Genomic DNA, 18,973 nt, shown 5'->3' with positions numbered 1-18,973 from the left:
GTCGGGTTTAAGCCGTTGTCTGCGTTTATTCACAGGAGTTCAACAAAAACAAGAACGGTAATAGTGAGCTAGGGTCTCCGCAAGCCTCGTAGTCTCTGGGGCCTCCTTGAGCGCCTCCGTGTCGTTCTTAGCCCCTGTGTTCCAGAGTCAGTCCTCCGCTCCCTTTTTAGAGGTCTGCCCTCACGTGTCCTCCCTCCGGCCAGGTGTCCCTCATCAGGCTGATGGGGGTTAGGGGTGTGTTGCTCTCTGCCGCCGGCTGATGGATGGCGGTGGTACACGCCCTCCACCACAAGCCCCCGGACCATCCTGGTGGGGGGCGGGATGCCACACCGGCCTCGTCGGATAATGCTTGTAATGCTTGGTGTACTATTTGATTTTATTTGAATGTGGCTTCGGCCAATCAAAGTCGAGATCGCGAGACTCCCGGCAGGTAGCGGGCCCGCCGCAGTCAGTTGATGAAGAACTAGGAGATGGCTGCGTACAAGCTCAAGCGTAAGCAAACTTTTCAAGCATCCTGGAAGAAGGAGTTCCCCTGGGTTATACTCAAGGATGTGGAGGAATCACCAACTATGTTCTGCGAGGTTTGTCTTAAGTTCCCGTCAACGGCGGAAAAAAGCGGTTCGTTTTTTAAAGGAACGTCATCTTTCAGAAAGCAGATGCTTGAGTGTCACGATAAGAGCAAGCAGCATCTTGCTGCCAGCTTGCATGGCAGCTAAGCGGGCTGCTGATAACCCGTCCTCCGGTGCCTTGCCGGTTATTTTTACTAAACAGAACGCGGAGGCAAATGTGGTTATCACAAAGCTGATAACCACAGCTTATCGCGTCACGAAGACCGGACAACCATTTACTGTGTACCCCAGTGTGAGTACTCTTCAATAGAAGAACGGGGTTGGGCTGGGTACACAGTACAACACTGACATGGCTTGCCAACAGTAAGTTGTTAATTTATCAGCCTTATGTAAAGTTGCTCTATTGTTATAAGTCAGTCAAATTCGCAGCAAAAATAAACTGAGAAGCAACCGCGTTATGAAATGCATAGCTACAGCCCACTTTTGATCATGGTTTTTGAGGCTACATCCAAATGGGCCCGTTTTGAATTTATTTATATGACGAGGTCATCCAAAGCCTGAGGAGCCGGTTCAAGAGCCTGGAGTCAAACAAAATTCTTCTAGTGGCTGCAAGGTTGGTGGACCCAATGTAGTGGCCCACAGAGGAGGCAGAGCTGGCCAGCTTTGGAGCGGACCATCTACTTGTGATCACAGAACACTTTGCCGAGATACTGGATAGGGCGGGCTGTGACAGGAGTCAGGCAAGACACCAAGAGTGGCCCAGTGCCAAAGTGGTCATAAAGCGCTGCCCCAGGCTCAACAAACCAAGGTATGGGCAGACTTTTTTAAAGATCCTGACAGGCTACAGAGCTTCCCCAACCTGCTGATGGTGGTTGAGCTAATCCTCGTGCTCCCACTCTCCACTGCTGCTTGTGAGCGTGGCTTCAGTGCAATGAAACGCATAAAATCTGACTGGCGTGGCAGCCTTTCAGTTGATATGCTGTGGAAACTCCTATACATTAGCATCGAGGGGCCAGCAGTTGCCAACTTCAATGCGGAACGTGTTGACGATGGCTGTCAGCAGGTCAGAGAGCACGTCGGGTGTGAGGGGATTATTATTTTATTTTTTTGATGTAATATATTACGAGTGCCAAAGTTTAAAATATGGGATAAAACCTCAAAAGAAAAAATACAAATGTTCCAACAATGTCAGATGCATTCATACATTGTAAATAAAGGTCAAATATAACAATTTACCTGAATCTTTGTCGTTATTTGATAACCACTAATAAAAAAAACTATTTATATTTGGGGCCAGTGAAAATTTACTTCGGGCAAGTAGAATTCAGACCCACTGGCCCGACCGGGCAAGTGGAAAAAAACCTTAGCGTTGAGCCCTGCTATGTTTATCCATGTGGCTTCTCCAGCTCTAATTTTGTTCTTTCCTGACTGTTCAATTGATGGCAGCTGAATCATCCCCACACGTGAAGGCAGACATTTGGAAGGTGTGTTCCTTTTGCTGAAATTAACTGGCAATAAAATTGTAACGCTGATTAAAATGGATATTTTACCTGACATTAAATATTTGTAAGATGGGTGAGCTCAACACATCAAGGTCACTTTGGACTCAAAGAGGAACAGGAATCAGATTTGGCAATTTTCCGCACTGGTGAAAGTTACCTTTTTGAGTCTAATGGCCCACCTATTTGACATCTGCTGGTCTTCAGCAATAAGGCCTATTTGTCTCTAACAAAGAGCTAGTTGTTGCCCTAGACAAGCACCTGTCAGTGTTTGTGTGCATGCGGACAAATGTTTTTGTGATGGTGACACTAATTCTCCTAAACAATCCAGACGGTAATCCTTTAAACTTGCAACAAATAACCATGTAGCCGTTTCTGTTGTTATTTTGTCATTTATTTAATGTGCTATTTCTTTATTGTGCTATTTTGTTCTATTTTTCTTACCACTAAAAGTTATGTTGGCCTCAGAGTGAGTGACAAGAGTGACATCAGGAGGGACGGTATGGGGAAGCAATTAAGGATGAGCAACACTGCTGAAATCGAACAATGATGCAATATTCTTACACCCACACACACACACACACACACACCCAAACACTGAGAGCAGTTCAATTCTGTATAAAAACAGCGCCTTGATGAGAAGTAGGTTAGAGCCCAGCGCTGTAAACTTCAACCAGTGTAAGAGCAACTCTTGGGAAGAATTTAGCAAAGATAATGGCCTACACAAACCGTGAGTAGCATTCTAACATTGGTTTTCATCACACGCTTTCCTCGCCTGTCCTTTGAATCAATTATTCTCTCTCTCTCTCCCCCTCTCTCCTTCTTCTCTTTCTCTCTCTCTCTCAAATATCTTTTTGCAAATCTCTATCTTCTCTCCCTTTTCCTTGTTTCTTTGTAAAACGTTCCTCTTACTGTCCGTCTCTGTGGTGTTTCTACACCTTATAAGGATATCAAGATGTCTCTTGTGATTACAGTAGGAAAGAGAAATATGCTGCGTCTAACTCTGCACTAGTGTGTGATATGACCAATCCACATTTCATAAACTAATAGACCTACTACAGCAGATCTGAGGCACTGGGCCTCCACATAAAGAATTCATCAGGACACCATCAGGACACCACACAACAGGTCATCACACTATAGCAAAACATACAGCTGTGTTTTACTCCTTAACATCCTGTCTCTGATTTTCATTTTAAGATTTAATTGCTGGTGTTGATCTGAGAAGCCGGGAAAACAACCGGGCACACCGAACTGAGGAGATTGATAGGAAGCGTTTGATTGTTCGGCGGGGACAAGCCTTCTCCCTGACGGTGCACCTCTCCGACCCGCTGCAGTCCGGCCATGAGCTGGCCCTGGTCTTAAAGCAGGGTAAGCAACTCAAGGCCTCAATGCAGAGATGGTCAGATGAAAGAGCTGCGTGAATTGAAGAGTCTCACTTCTTGCTGCTCTATTCCTTTCACATTTGGAAATATTTATTTGACCAACTTTTTTTCAAAAGGGTTGCACAACTTCAACAACTTCTCCTGCCTCAATGTGCATGCCTGCTGCCCTTCCTTTGTTTGGGATACCGAACCTTTTTGATACACAATCCATAGCACAAATCAAATCCCTCAGTAACTCCATCGGGGATAGAGTGGTAACTAGGCCTAGGGAACACATTGAATTAGCATTTTCATAAATGGCCTATCCTACAAAAAATGATGGTAAGAAAATAAAACAGGTAATTTCTGTAGCAAGCTAAATCAATTAATTAATATGTGTGAAGTATGAAGGAAATGGGGGGGGGGGGGGGGGGGGGGGGAGTACAGTTGTTGATCCACCTTACACCCCCAGTCCGGCGGCCCTGATTTGCAGATTACCAATTTGAAACCTATTTCTGTATCCTACCTTGCATTTCCACAGATAAGAACAACGATGATATTGTGATCAGACAGCGAACGGCTGGAGGGTCCAATGACAAGTGGTGGTTACAACAGCAGAGCGCAAGGAACGAATTACTGCTGACTGTGTACAGCCCCGCCCGTGCTAACGTCGGCGAGTACCGCTTGGCTGTTGAACTGATGTCAGGGAATAAAGTTCTGGAGAGGACGGACTTTACCAAAATGTACTTGCTGTTTAACCCCTGGTGCAAAGGTAATACTAGTAAACACTCGCACACACAGACACAGCACATGTGCACAAACAAACGGAACATCCACATACATCTAAAATCTTACAAAGATAATGAATCTGTAGTACTTGACCTTTCACATGTCATTTCACTTCTGCAGCACATCCCCATTACCCAGATGCATGTATATAAATATGGAGGTTCATATCTACTTTGTGTGTGTGTGTGTGTGTGTGCGTTATTAGATGATGCCGTGTACTTCCCTGATGAGAGTCTGCTCAAGGAATACATTATGAACGAGAATGGTCGCATTTTCACTGGGAGTGCGGATTGGATGAGTGGGATGCCATGGAATTTCGGACAGGTAACACACAAACCACACACACACACACACACACACATATTTGGATAATTCCTATATTATTATGATATAGTATCAATATCAGTCATTTCTTCTCTCTTTCTAAATTGTATGAAACTCATTTGCTGTCTGTCCCTTTGTGACATTCTCAGTTTGAAGACAATGTGATGGACATCTGCTTTGAGATCCTTGACCACTTTAAGCCAGCAAGATCAGACCGCCCAAACTACATGCGTCAGCGATGGGATCCTGTCTACATCAGCAGGGCAGTCGTTGCCATGGTAGGAGATATACACCCACTTCCACCATTAGTTATTTTTATGTGTGTGTTGCATCAGGACAACAGAGCCAAACGCAGAACCAGATCGCAGGGCTGGTTTTATACGGATGTGCATGACCAAAATAGTAGTAACTAAAATCTATTTTATCCTGAAGAAAACCAAAGTAAGCTATTGTTTGTGTCTGTCTGTGAAGCTTGCGGCGTTAGGACTCTTTAGTTAAAATAACAGTTGTAATAAATAATGAAATAATAACGACATGACAGGCACAGGAGCATAAACAGTAACATTAAGATCCTTTTACATCGTTAATAATATTTAATACTGTAATGCCCCCCTTATCCAGGTGAATGCCAACGATGACGGTGGAGTCTTGATGGGGAAATGGCAGGAACCTTATACAGGTGGAGTACAGCCAACCAAATGGATGAGCAGTGTGCCCATCCTTGAGAAGTGGAGCAAATCCAAGTCTGGAGTGAAATATGGCCAATGCTGGGTGTTTGCAGCCGTGGCCTGCACAGGTCAGAGGAATAGCACAATATAAACACACACACACACTGAATGAAAACCCTCATCTGAACGTCGTCCTGAATTTAACTTTGCATTGTTACATGACTTGCGTTAACTGTAATGTTTACAGTTAACACAAACTTGGTTGACGCAAAATAAAGGAGAGACGCATGGTGGGACTCGAGCATTTCTAATGTCATGTGTCCCCTCACAGTGCTGCGATGCCTGGGCATCCCCACACGCTGCATCACCAACTTTGAGTCAGCCCATGACACAGACGGAAACCTCTCCATCGACCGAGTGTACAACATACATAGGCAGCCAGTTGAAAAACATGACAGCATCTGGTAGGATCCTCTCGTGTTCACAGCACATGCAGACACACAGAAATCTGTTATGTTATGTATTATGAGTCCCTAGGAATTCATAACTCACAACTTTGTGTGATTATAATGTTTATTTTATTATTATTTGTGTCAGGAACTTTCATTGTTGGATCGAGTCTTACATGCAGAGAGAAGATCTACCTAATGGATATGGTGGCTGGCAAGTCTTGGACCCCACACCTCAGGAGAGGAGCAGTGGTATGGCCCTCTTGCCATGTTTAGAAATGGGCTTCTTTACGCATTTATATATTTTCTTTTGCAACTTCTTTGTGCTCCCATATCAGTTTAAATCCTGCAAAAGAAACGACTAATGCTTTGGATATTATGATTATTCTTTAAACTCTTCTGTGTTTGGTATGCTATATATATTGCCAGTTAAGTGCAAAGTCGCTTCATGTACACTGAAAAATAAATTAATAAATCTGTATTTTTTCCTTTCTAGGGATGTATCGCTGTGGCCCATGTCCTGTGAAGGCCATTAAAAAAGGGGACCTCAATGTGAAGTTTGATGTTCCATTTGTCTTTGCTGAGGTGAATGCAGACATCATCAATTGGGAAATCAGACCAGACGGTCAGCGAAAGCGGGTGGGTGATCATTATGCATGTCTTTATTCTTTATCCATTTTTATTATAACTCTTACCACTTTTTGATTAACTTTAAAAAAAGAATTGCTGCGGAAATTCATTTGCGTTTCCTTTTTAAATGTTTTATAGCTTTCATCTAACCCCGCAAAAGTGGGGAGGAACATTAGCACCAAAAGTCCTTACGGTAACGAGAGAGAAGATATAACCCTTCAGTACAAGTACCAAGAAGGTTGGTTTCATTTCGATATCAAGAGACAGTCATACTCACTTATACCTTTACGATGGCGTGCTATGCCCACCCTATCATAACGGTATAAAATACTAAATCTTTAACGGTACCCTGTGAATGGAACCGGGTACTGTTAAAGATTTAGACTTTTCTTACCTATATTAGTCATGTTTATTGTTGCTGATCTAGTTAAGACTAGAATTAGAAGTACTAATAATGACAATGATCCAAATTGATTGTATGACATTTGAATTCCACTTTTTTATGGTATGGTAAGGATGAAGGGCCACAGCGATCGACACACAGACATTAAGAAACCTCTCATTGATCACTGTTAGCCCCAACCCTAACTACATCCAAAGGAAAACATTCTGTTTAGTTTAGAGCACAGTTGATGTTAATATTGGCCTCAGCAGAGGTTGTGGATCTGCCCAAGTCCATTGGGCTGCGGGTGACCCAATCTGCTCCTGCTCCACAGGTTCAGCTAAGGAGCGGGAGGTGTACAACAAGGCAGGGCGGCGCATCTCCGGGCCGGATGGAGAAGAGGAATCAAATCCAGGTGCAGGTTAGAGTCCTTTTGTTACAAATCGACCACAGAGCAACGACGTCATGTTCAATCGTTTAATTTGTACGCCCACGGAGGATAACCCACAACAAGAAAAATGACTTTCTTTGAAAAGTTTTGTGCTTGCTTATAAGGCCGATGAGAAGGTGATTCTTCAGAAAATATATAAATTAATTAGCATGTGCTTTGATAATGGTCAGCAGTATGTATTCTGATTCTGATTGACTTGATCGCTCCATAGGTGAATCCGGCCAGCATGAAACCTAAAAATCTCCTTTGGTTCGGTGCCCTTGACCCCCCTCCCCCCCTTAGACTCCATGTTGATCCCCTTGATCGCTTCTTGAGAGGTCCCATCACAGCAATATATACTTGAATATATACGTTAATGTGTGAATGCATTCATCTTCATTATGCATTATTAAAGGGGACATATCATACCACCAGGTGTGAGTTTGATTAGCCATTACAAGCAGGTTTGAAAATGTGCAGCATCGTGACATCACAGGTTGGCGTGTCCACCTATCCGTCAAACATCTAGATGGACACGCCCACCTGTGATGTCACAATGCTGCACATTTTGAAAACGACTTGTAATGGCTAATCACACTCACACCTGGTGGTATGATATGTCCCCTTTAATGTACTCTTCACAGCCGATGAACCACCAAACGTGCAGCTGGAGATCAAGCACGCCAAACCTGTGTTCGGGACCGACTTTGACGTCATCTTTGAGGCAAGTTGCAATGTAATTCACTGTCCTATGGATGGAGGTGCAGAGAGTGCATAACCCTGTACGATGCTGTCTTTGAGAAGTTATCGCTCATGGCTAGGTCCTATCATCAACGGATCTATAATTTTACTTTTTCTCAGTTGGAGAACATGGGAGACAAAGAAGTCAGCTGCAAATTGTACACGTTGTCAGAGGCTGTCACCTACAACTCAGTTCACCTTGGAGAGTGCCAGAACAGCACGGTCAATGTTGTCATTCCTGCTCACAAAGGTAGGTGGTCTAATGCCAGCACTTCAACCCTTCTTGATTTAGAGGCATAACAGCGGCGCTGGCTATTCAGTATGGAATCACCAACTACACCCTGTATAGCAAAGCCTTGAAGTCTTTTTTCTATTTTGGACTCGTGGATAGGGGCTGTGGTTTATCTCTAGAAAAGTTGTAGTTCATATATATATATTCCCATATTCTATATCTTGGTAATGGAGTACAAAGTTTTGGCTAGCTATGGTCATTTGTATTATTATTCGTATTATTTTGGTGTTGTGTTCATTCTGTTCCCCACACAGTCCACAGGGAGACGGTGCGTTTACTCTACACTAAGTATGCATCCTGCGTCAGCGAGCACAACATCATCCGGGTGATAGGGGTGGCAAGGGTGTCCGGCCAGGAAAAATCCATCCCGAAGATGGTCAACATCCCACTGAGCAAGCCCAAACTCAGTATTAAGGTGGGTTTCCTATCCATGAGCAAGATGCTAAGCCTTTATGACATAAGCTGATATAAATGTCAGTGCCAAATGACTCATATCTAAAAAGCTTAATAACTGTTGATTAACCTTAAACCATTGCCAGTTTATAGGCAGATAGACAGGTTAAAGGTCAGATGTCATTTGAATCAATGGCGTAGGAACCGGGGGGGACATGTCCCCTCCAATATTGGAGACAGACGCATTTGTCCCACCCAAAAATTATACCGCAAGGAGAAAGATATTTTATTTTGTTTTGAAAGCGCAACACAGCGTCTTGCCACGGCTTCTTATTATAAAAAACTGGACGATTGGGCTTGCAATTAAAGAATTGATTTGATATTTATCAGTTCATTACTGCCATTCAAAATGTGTTTTCCTTTACATGAACAAATGTATCTTTTTAGTAGAATAAAATATAATTGTTAATTTTTTTTTAGTGTAGTTCATTTATAACATATTTCTGTTCAACCCATTAATGGACCTGTCAGTTTTCCAATATGTGTCCCCCCCAATGTTATACTCATTCCTACGCCACTGATTTAAATAGAGTTAAATTCAACTCAGGCTCCTCTATTTAGTGTTAGTTTATTTTCCACAACATCGTCCACTCCAGAAGCCAGTGTGGACATAGAGTGGAGTGCACCCCCATTTAGCATCCAAATCTCTCCTTTCTCCAGGTTCCTGGCTGGGTGGTTTTAAATAGGAAAACCACCACCTTGATCTCCTTCACCAATCCATTGCCAGTGCCACTGAACCGAGGAGTGTTCACTGTCGAAGGGGCTGGCCTACTTCCAAACAAAGAGTTCCATATTTCGTAAGTATCTGACCAAAAAAATCTATAAATCAGTAATGACATACAACATATAACACATTTCACATAACTGATATGGAAGGGTTTTCTTAATTTATGATTTATCATACATACACCAGTATGTAAAAACATCTGATGCTTTCCTGACAGTGGGTTTAGCATTGAGCTGTCAGTCAATATACGCAGTGTTTGTATATAAAAATGAATCAAATGCATTGTAAAATAATTTTAGTCGGTTAAGTCATGTTACCTTTCTCTTCAATATTCCATGTCTTCCTAACCATGCCTTAAACTTCACTTCTCATCTTCTCCTCCCTCCATACTCCACTCTCACTCTTGATAACACTCATGAGATAATGTAAATACTACTTCATATGTACTCCGTAATATAGATATGCCCATCATGTCTGTGTGTCTGTGTCTCTCTCCCCCTCAGTGGTAGCATCGCGCCAGGCCAGCGTTTGTCTTTTGAGCTGTCATTCACACCCATGCGGCCGGGGATTAGGGAGTTCCTGGTGGACTTTGACTCCGACAGGCTCCAGGACGTGAAGGGAGTCGCCACGCTGGTGGTCCGCAAGACTTCACCCTCGTATTCTTCCAAGTGTCCAGTCGTATTTGGATAGAGAGGATTGTAATGCCCTACAAGTTATGTTCAAACCTATAGCTGTCAGCAAGGCTCTGGCACTCACTCTTATACTAACAAATATATTTAGCAAAGTCAAGCAATGGTTTCACTTCTCTTAATACACCATGATGTGTAGCGCTGATTCAATTAATGAATAAATGAATTTCTATTAATGTGAAGAAAATGCAAACATTGCCTTTTCATGGCTTATTGATATTAAATGTAGTATTGATATATATATATATATCCATGCATTTTGCACTTCTGCAGATCACTATTTTGTTGTTATTGAATCAATGTTTTGCCATAATTTTTGTATCCATTCTTGCTTAATTGTAATAAAGACATTTTATGCAAACTATTATTTGAGCCAAATAAGTGTTGGCTAAACTGAGGCGACTGGCAAACGGGTTATCCAATCTCTCCCAGGGCTTTGGTTGATACAGTATTTAAAGAACTCCTTATGTGGATTCTGGAAGACATACAGTCTGGAGATTGGATTCAAACCGTTGGATTGCTCTGCTTATTATGTTGAGCAGGATGCTGTAGATGTGGCAGCTCATCTGCTTTATTGAGCATTCCAAAGCTTGGGAGAAAGAGCCTCCCGAGTATCAACCAAACCCCCTCTTATGGCAAGCCAATTTGACATAAATTCACTAGACTTATCCGTAATTCAGTTTTGCCTAGTGTTACGTATTTTAAACACATAAAGCTACCCACACATAGCCACTAGGAAGTAGGATCGAACACATAAGCCGTAATTACCATAAATAGCCACTAGGAAGTAGGATCGAACACATAAGCTGTAATTACCACACATAGCCACTAGGAAGCAGGACCCGACATTTAAGCTGCAATAACTATTCCAGCCATAGAGGGCAGCACCTTTAGACAGGTGAGGAGGGCGAAACCAATACGTCATATAGGCCGCGCCTACTCTGTATTAAAGCAGGGCCTGAAGCCAACGAGATCAGAAACATCCGGCAGTCCATACTAGGGAGTTAGATACAGAGGCCTGCTGTTTGTCGCTCACACGCGTGTCCATACAATTCCCCTCCTTTTGCTTCATAGTTACCATACCGAAATACTTAAACAAATAAAGTGAGTTAAAAGCGATCCGGATTAGACTACTTTCTTCAAGAACGCAACACTAGTCAAAAAGAACATTTCGGATATCCGCAACTGAATTCTTCCTATCCACAATTGTCATTTCAGATATCCTCAAAGACATTCCTCCTATAGGAGAAATGACGTCACTTTTGTGATTCATGTCTATAGGGTTCCTCATTACAGATATCTACAATTCAATTGCAGATATCCACTATGTTAATTACGGATACCTGCAACTGAGTTGTAGATATCTGTAATTCCAGTTTGAGATAGTTACAATTTGATTATGACTAGTCACAATTCCAGTTCAAGATATCTCTAATTCAACTCAATCCTCGATATCTAGATGTCCCTTTTCAGATATTGTCATGACCCGCTCTTGGCTTTCCGTCCTACTGCCAGCTCTGCACTGTCGTGATCCGCTCCTGGCTTTCCATCCCACTGCCAGCCCTGCCAGTACTTTCTCCCACCTCATCAATGCAACCACCTTCACCTGTGTTCCCTCACCTGATTTAAACCCACTCTTTCCACTCAGTCTCTGCCAGATTGACTTTACCAGCATGCAAAGCTCTATAGTACTATTTCCCGGATTGCTTCCTTGGTTTTGACCCTGCTTGTTCCTGACCCATCCTCGTCGTTCCTGCCCTGGTAACCTGAACAGCCTTCTGTCCCTGACCCCTCTGCCTGCTCACCCCTTGTCTGTCTCCAGTTAGCTTGGATTCGCTGTTTGGACAATAAACTGTTCCAACGCTGGTCTCAGTCTGTGCTGTTCTTGGGTCCAACCTCACGCCCATTACAGTACAATCTGGCCAGAAATGGACCCAGCTCAGATTGACGACCGGATATCTTAGATGGAGGACATATTAAATAAGCTAGTTGCTGCTTCCACGACCGCCTCAGCAGATAATTAGCAGGGCCTGGCACAAGTGCGGCATGAATTGGCGAACATCCACGCCCGCACCCAGTCTCTGGGGCAACCACCTGCTTCGCTGGGGGCCAGTTCTTCATCACCGGCTTCGGCAAGCGCTGCTGCTCCGCCACCTGTTTCAGCAGGAGTCGTGATTCTCTCCCTTCGCTCCGTGAGCCTAGTGTGGGAGAACCTGAGCGTTATGATGGAGATCCTGTCACCTGTAACGCCTTTCTCTACAACTGCTCCATCATCTTCTCCCTTTAGCCGCTCACCTTTTCCTCCGAGGAAGCCAGGGTGGCTTATACTGTTAACCATCTCACTGGGCGGGCGTGTCTTTGGGGAACAGCTGAGTGGCAGAGGGGGACCCATGCCTGATGTAGGGGCCAAAATGCATATTTGGTCTGTTTGTTTATTGTTTATTTTGAAGGGTTACACACTGTTTTGGTTCATGTCACTTCCGTTTGACACATGGGTGTGGTCTAATCTATATACCTCGGATCGGCGGGGGAAAGAGACTTAGGGCCCTATTTTAACGGTCTGAAACGCAAGTGAGAAGCGCTAAGCGCAAGTAGCTTTGTGAGCGGTTCTATGGCGATGTCGCTATTTTACCGGCGCAAAAATGACTCTTTCACCACTCTTTCACAAATCTAAAAAGGGTTCGTCTGAAGTAGCCTAATTACCCGTAGGTGTGGTTTGGGCTTAACGTGCAATAAACCAATGAGAGTGCCAGCTCCCAACCCCTTTAAGAGCCATGAGCGCATTTGAATCTGACAAGTTGATATTTTGACAGCGCGTCTGCAGTCCCCGATGAGACAGATGCACATGAATTTCAAACTTGAAATGGCTCAGTTTATGGCCAAATAATATGGCCTAATTCACACATGGAATAAGGTTTTCTTCCACAACTTCAGGAATACTGAGTCCTCAAATAAATTTCGGCAAAGAAAACTTAACACACATATGATATGCGGTAACTGTGGTTCTATTTAATGATATACACAATACATTATAAACATCGTTTCTTATCAGTATTGTATGCATTATCGTTATCGACTTTTGTTCCTAATATGCATGTGTCCCCCCGTTAATATACATTGCCATGGACTGTATTATGTGTTACGTGTTTAGTTTGCGTGTGTTTAAACAGATGGACGCACACACGCGCGCCCGCATTCATTCATTCTTTTTAACGCTCACTCGCGGTAAAACAATATTTTCTCAAGATCAAATACTCATCAATCCTAATAGTTATGGGCATGTACACGAAGTCTGTGTCAAGAAAATATGTGTTTGCTGTACGGTGTTTGCAAATGCATTGATTTAAAAGTACAACTTATTACCGCTGTATCAGCTGTTCTTTCCCAAATAATTTACCAAGAATGTGTGGCTAGGTAGATGAGAGATGCAAAGTGTATGCGCGAGGTGCACCAGCAACATTATGCATGAGCCCTTAAAATAGCATCTGAACAACGCGCCACTTGTGGCGCAAGTGGTTTCTGAAACTGCAAAATAGCACCAGGGAACGTTTGCAGCAGCGCATCACAGCCATCAGAAACTGTATGTTGGTTGATCCTTCAGTGTATTTGTTTGAAGTTGAACACCGTTTGGAAAGGCTGCCGTTTTGTCCATTGGGGACTGTTTGTTTTGGCTTGGGTTGCACGTGCTTGGGTGGTCGCGATCGGCAATTGTTTGGGCTGATTGGACCGCGTGGTGAGCAGTGGCCACCGTTTGCTGTGCTGTATTGTTGTGTTGAAAATCGCATTGTGGCTGGAACAATGTCTTTGCGGATTGCATTGTGTCTGTTGCTCTGTGCTTTGGTGAATTGTGCACGTTGAAATTTCACATAATGAGTAATGCGAATGAAATGGAAAATATGGAGAAAAGAACGGTCAAACTCGGTTTCATTTCATTCAGAACATTTTCTGTGTAGGCTGACGTAGGCTATGCGCGGCGGGAAAATTCAAAAAGTCAAGCTTGTTACAAATGCAACATGTCGCAGAAAAGTTGTATTTCAGATTTTTTGGGCCGAGGAAGGCAAACTTCATCAAAACACCAGCCGGTCATCCGATTCCCTGTCAGCAGCTCGCTGTCTCCCCAGCACCCCTGAGGAAGAGAGTTCATGTTCACAGACACTTTTGCTGCAAGATGGCGCCGGCAACAATGGTGCTATTGCTAGCCCCCGCCCTCCGGTCAAGCCTAATATCGACTGCGCTGGCAACAATGATGCTAACCCCCCTCCGGTCGATCCTAATATCTTGGCTTTGGCTAATGTGCAACTGCCGGCAGTCGCAACAACTAGTTATTCTGTTGGTGAAGAGCCCTGCCAGCCAAAGGAGTTTCACTTCCCAGCCAAGCGATCGGCAAGTGAGTGATGAACGAACTAAATTAACTTTAGCCGGTCATTTAAGGTTGGTTGGTTTGGCCAGTGGACGTGGCTACGTGTGCTGCTCTGCAATAGAGAAAAAGCTTGTCAGGGCAGACGGGATAATTAATGCTGGCGACTTCATTAAAGGAGGGTTTGGCAATTGGCGGAAGGCAGGTGAAAAGTTTCGGGAGCTTGAAAAGTCTTGTTTCCATACAGAAGCCATAAGCAAGCTGGCGGCATTGGTTCACTTGACAAAGAAACCGTCACTTTCCAGACAACTCGTAACTCTGGATGAAAATTAAGGCTTTCTTTTATTGTTACTTTCCTTTGTAAACCTTTAGAAATAACCTCCTGAATCCTTGTTATAACGCTGTGTATAATCCCGGACCGCAACAGCTTGTCGGCATGTTGTTAGTGTGTGAAATTCAGCACAGTATCAGCCGAGTTGACTCTAATTTCCACATTGTTTACTTGCTAACGTTTCTGAATAACAGTGGCTAGTTGGCAGGGTTAGTCTTTTTACACACCAGTAGAGTTTTTATCAGAGCGGAGCCCTGAATGTGACGTCACCCGTCATCTCGTCTCTGTAAACAATGGATGTTGTGCAGCATTTATTATGACATCATTATATACTCTCTCTCAGCACCCCCCTCCTTGGACTGAGTTCCCGCGTCCCTGAACCTTACCCTTTTACTCACACTAACCCTATAACTAATGCCGTGTTCTTGAAGAAAGTAGTTCTAACCGGATCGCTTTTAACTCACTTTATTTGTTAAAATATTTCGGTATGGTAACTATGAAGCAGAAGGAGGGGGATTTTATTTAACACGCGTGGAGCAACAAACAGCAGACCTTTGTATCTATCTGACCTCTTCTTGCTCCTGGTGCTGCGTTTGTATCGAATAGGCATGGCCTATGTGACGTATTAGCTCCGGCTTCCTCATATGTGTTAAAGATGCTGCCTTCTGTGGCTGGAGTAGTTATTACAGCTTGTATGTTTGATCCTGCTCCCTTGTGGCTGTGTGTAGTAATTACAGCTTATATGTTTGATCCTGCTCCCATGTGGCTATGTGGGGGTAATGCAGCTTATGTGCTTAATTAACATAACACTAACCTTACCCTATAACAAACCCTTACCCTATTAATAACCATACCATTTTACTAAAACTAACCCTATAAATGACCCTTACCCTATTTCTAACACTTACCCTATTAGTAACCTCAACCTATGACTAACACTGACCCTATAATTAACCCTTACCCTATTACTGACCCTATCCCTACCACAATATCTATAAACTGGGCCCCACAATTAAACAGGTGACACAGTAAATTGCAACACGTTGTAAAACATTTTGTAGAAATAACCCCATCTAAAGAGACAGCAAGAATAGGAGCCAGTGCCTCATAATCACATCAGCCGAGGCTGGGAAGAAAGCATACTGACCCATGCATAGCTTTTGGTGTTCCTTTGCCTCAGTTCACCCACAAGAATGGGTCCAACTCCTGAGTTGTCAACTCTTCTCACTGAAATGTAAACTGTCTGAAACTTAAAAACAAATGCTTCAAGGAGAGAAATTATTTGTGTATTTAGCTTGCTAGAAATAGTAGATGGAAAAAACTATGAAAGTGACAAATCTACCCTGCCATGATCCGACACTCCCGTCCATCTTGATGGTGATTGATTTGCTGTCTAGTGGAGCCCTGTCCAGTGGAACAGCATCCAAAGCAATTGTTGGCATCGAAAACACTCGATCCTGTTAAATGTAGCAGTATGAAGTTGTTTATGAATTTGCATATCATCATAACCAATCTAATGATTATATTCACCACCAGCCAGGCTGAAAGCTTACTTTATTAGTTGGTAGCACTGTTGCTAGGAAGCTGAATATTTGAGTAGCACAAATCCAAATGTAGTAGTGCACACTGTTAAACTCAAGTTGTATTGGCAAAACATAAATGTACTTATTGTTGACTGGACTTGTCATTGAACTGATTCTTTACTTAATGTTAAATGCTCAAGTTTAACACAAGTTTTAACACAAGTCCCTACCTTGGCAATCACTAGATCTTTTTCAGACATAAATGTGAATGTACCAACTTACCAAGTCAATTCGAACACCTCACTCAAACTATGCTTAAAACAGCAGCACGGCAGCCTTGACCACCATCAAAACGTATGAAGAGTTAATCACACATGGTGGGGTGATCATAATCCCGCTCAAATTCAATTCATGATTTATTGAACTTGGGAAAGGGACAAGGTAACACAAACAATGTTGTGTGTAGATTACAGCTCAGCAATGACCCCTATAACTGCATTAACATTACAGTTATCTCAGATGTAGAGCGGTGAGATACTCTTGATTGAAACCCACTCATCACCTTATTAATTAAACTGATATAAAGCAGACATAATAAACCACATGTGCTTCTGAGATGGAATTGACTGTCGGCCATCCCTGGCTTGAGGTCATACCTTCAAACAATTGACAACAATACCACTGTATGTGCATGTGGAATACATTCATAAAGCAGGCAGTATTTGACTTTGACTTTAGCATTAACTAGTTAACCTTAACATATAAGGCAGCGGCGGCTGGTGAATTTTATTTTAGGGAGGGCTAAAAGTTTGTAAACCAAACCCCCTGTAGGGGGGTCTGGTTCCCGAAGATTTTTTTGTGATTTTCACATATAAACTAAGCATTCTGGTGCATTCTGACAAAATAATAAAGACAAAAGAGAACATTTCCTTACAAAGACGAATGGAGCCGGGGAACTAAGTTTTAACTTAATTGATTTGCCTTGTAGAATTCAGTAAGATTAAAAGGGCAAATACATCAATAATAATTGGGAATTATACACAAGAGAATGTGATTCTAAAATGGGTGAGTTACGGCCAACCTATTGTGTTGGTAACTTCACTCATAAATCTATCTACAGTCAAGTATGCATTTAGACAAATACGATAAAATATCAATATAATATGTGTAACCTTTTATGTGGTTGTTCAAGACACACTGAAGGCATGATGCCACCATAGGTTTGCAGAGAACTATATACAATATGCACACTGAAGGCATGATGCCACCATAGGTTTGCAGAGAACTATATACAATATACACACTGAAGGCATGATGCCACCATAGGTTTGCAGAGAACTATATACAATATGCACACTGAAGGCATGATGCCACCATAGGTTTGCAGAGAACTATATACAATATACACACTGAAGGCATGATGCCACCATAGGTTTGCGGAGAGCTATATACAATATACACTTGAAAGGGGTGGGGTGTTGGTGTGGGGTTGTGAGGGCCGCTGTAACCCAGTGTCCATCCTCACGGGAAGGGGGGGTGGGGGACAGAGAGAGAGAGACAAAGACAGACAGAGAGAGAGACTACATTAGACGTGTTCGCACTGTAACGACTGCCAACTGCACTGTTTTTATCACAAACATGAAGCAAGCATTATGTCCCGAATAAATTCAATATCAGGCCTCGAATCCCAACAAATAGGATGCAGGGAGACAGCAGGCAATGGAGAAACTAAATGATTTTCCAAAATCACATCCGAGGTACAGTCCAGAGATACAGCACCAAGTTACAGCAATAGGCCTTATGCGCAACATTCTTCCGGGTTCTACAAAACAGTGGTCTTGGCTTCCGGTCGTCCGCTGCTCAATAAGCTGAGTTTATTATGGCGACCTTCTACAGCCGGTGTTTAAAGGAGCTACCCCGAACAACTATTAGCGATGTGCACAGTATTGCCAAACGGACGTCCAGAGCCCCGGGGACTCTGTTAGACAAGGGATTTAAGTTTTACGCCTCCTCATTTATTCATAATTATGAAGGTATTTACATTTGTAGCTTTTGCTAATAGCGCTCGTTAGCGTTAGTTAACTGTAAGTAGCCTAGTTGTGTAATTGTATGCTATCAGTTAGTTTAGCAGTATTTTTGCTCACAGACAATTTAGACAATCAGATGAAGACTGCATTTTAGCGATGGGTTTATACTACCAACAGTATAATTACTACGATGTCCTGTGTGTTTAAGCTGGTCTTTGTCGACGTGGTACGCTGGTCGTATGTGTCTAGTAGACGCATAAGACCAGACACTACTATCCTAGTAGACTCTACTAGGATAGCTGCTAGGTTTAATGTCGACTAGCTGCTACCGTTCTGGCAGGTGTTTCAGATTTCTAAAACATTGATTTGTATAAAGACAACTGTGATGAATGAATGAATGAAATGATGCTGTATCTTCTTTTCCACCAGTTTCAAACAAAGACAGGTTGAGAGGTACTGTCACTGTCAGAGCAGCTTGTCACAGGTCCATGCAGAAGAATGAAAAACCACACAGCTTGAGCGTAGAATATGTTCAGGGATGGGTTTGTTAAATTGTCTGTTTCAGTTCAATGACTGTACAGAATGCGTTCATCAAGCCTCTCAGAATGAATATATTTACACTGCAACTGCTTTCATTTGGCCACCAGCATGTTCTCAACTATGTAAACACCATATTCACAAATACAACACATTCTTCTGAGACACTTGATAAATGGCTATAGTCTACCT

General features: G+C 42.9%; 1 protein-coding gene across 1 annotated transcript; it reads left to right on the top strand.

The window, feature by feature from the left end:
* Nucleotides 1–470: 470 nt before the first annotated feature.
* LOC307080207 (protein-glutamine gamma-glutamyltransferase 2-like) lies at nt 471–10,007 on the top strand (the record flags this gene model as incomplete). The annotated part of the gene is made up of 18 exons (XM_079742844.1): nt 471–581; nt 1,202–1,377; nt 2,537–2,568; nt 3,269–3,439; nt 3,974–4,204; nt 4,427–4,545; nt 4,695–4,823; nt 5,167–5,341; nt 5,545–5,677; nt 5,811–5,914; nt 6,159–6,301; nt 6,431–6,530; nt 7,009–7,089; nt 7,749–7,828; nt 7,966–8,095; nt 8,392–8,552; nt 9,251–9,387; nt 9,821–10,007. 18 exons carry the CDS (start codon nt 471–473, stop codon nt 10,005–10,007), a joined length of 2,400 nt encoding a protein of 799 aa, XP_079598970.1.
* Nucleotides 10,008–18,973: the final 8,966 nt, after the last annotated feature.

This window comes from Pollachius pollachius (genome assembly GCF_949987615.1).
Source record: "Pollachius pollachius genome assembly, chromosome: 9".
Taxonomy (NCBI): domain Eukaryota; kingdom Metazoa; phylum Chordata; class Actinopteri; order Gadiformes; family Gadidae; genus Pollachius; species Pollachius pollachius.
Note: the sequence above shows the minus strand (reverse complement) of the source record. Positions and strands in the feature narration are given on the sequence as shown.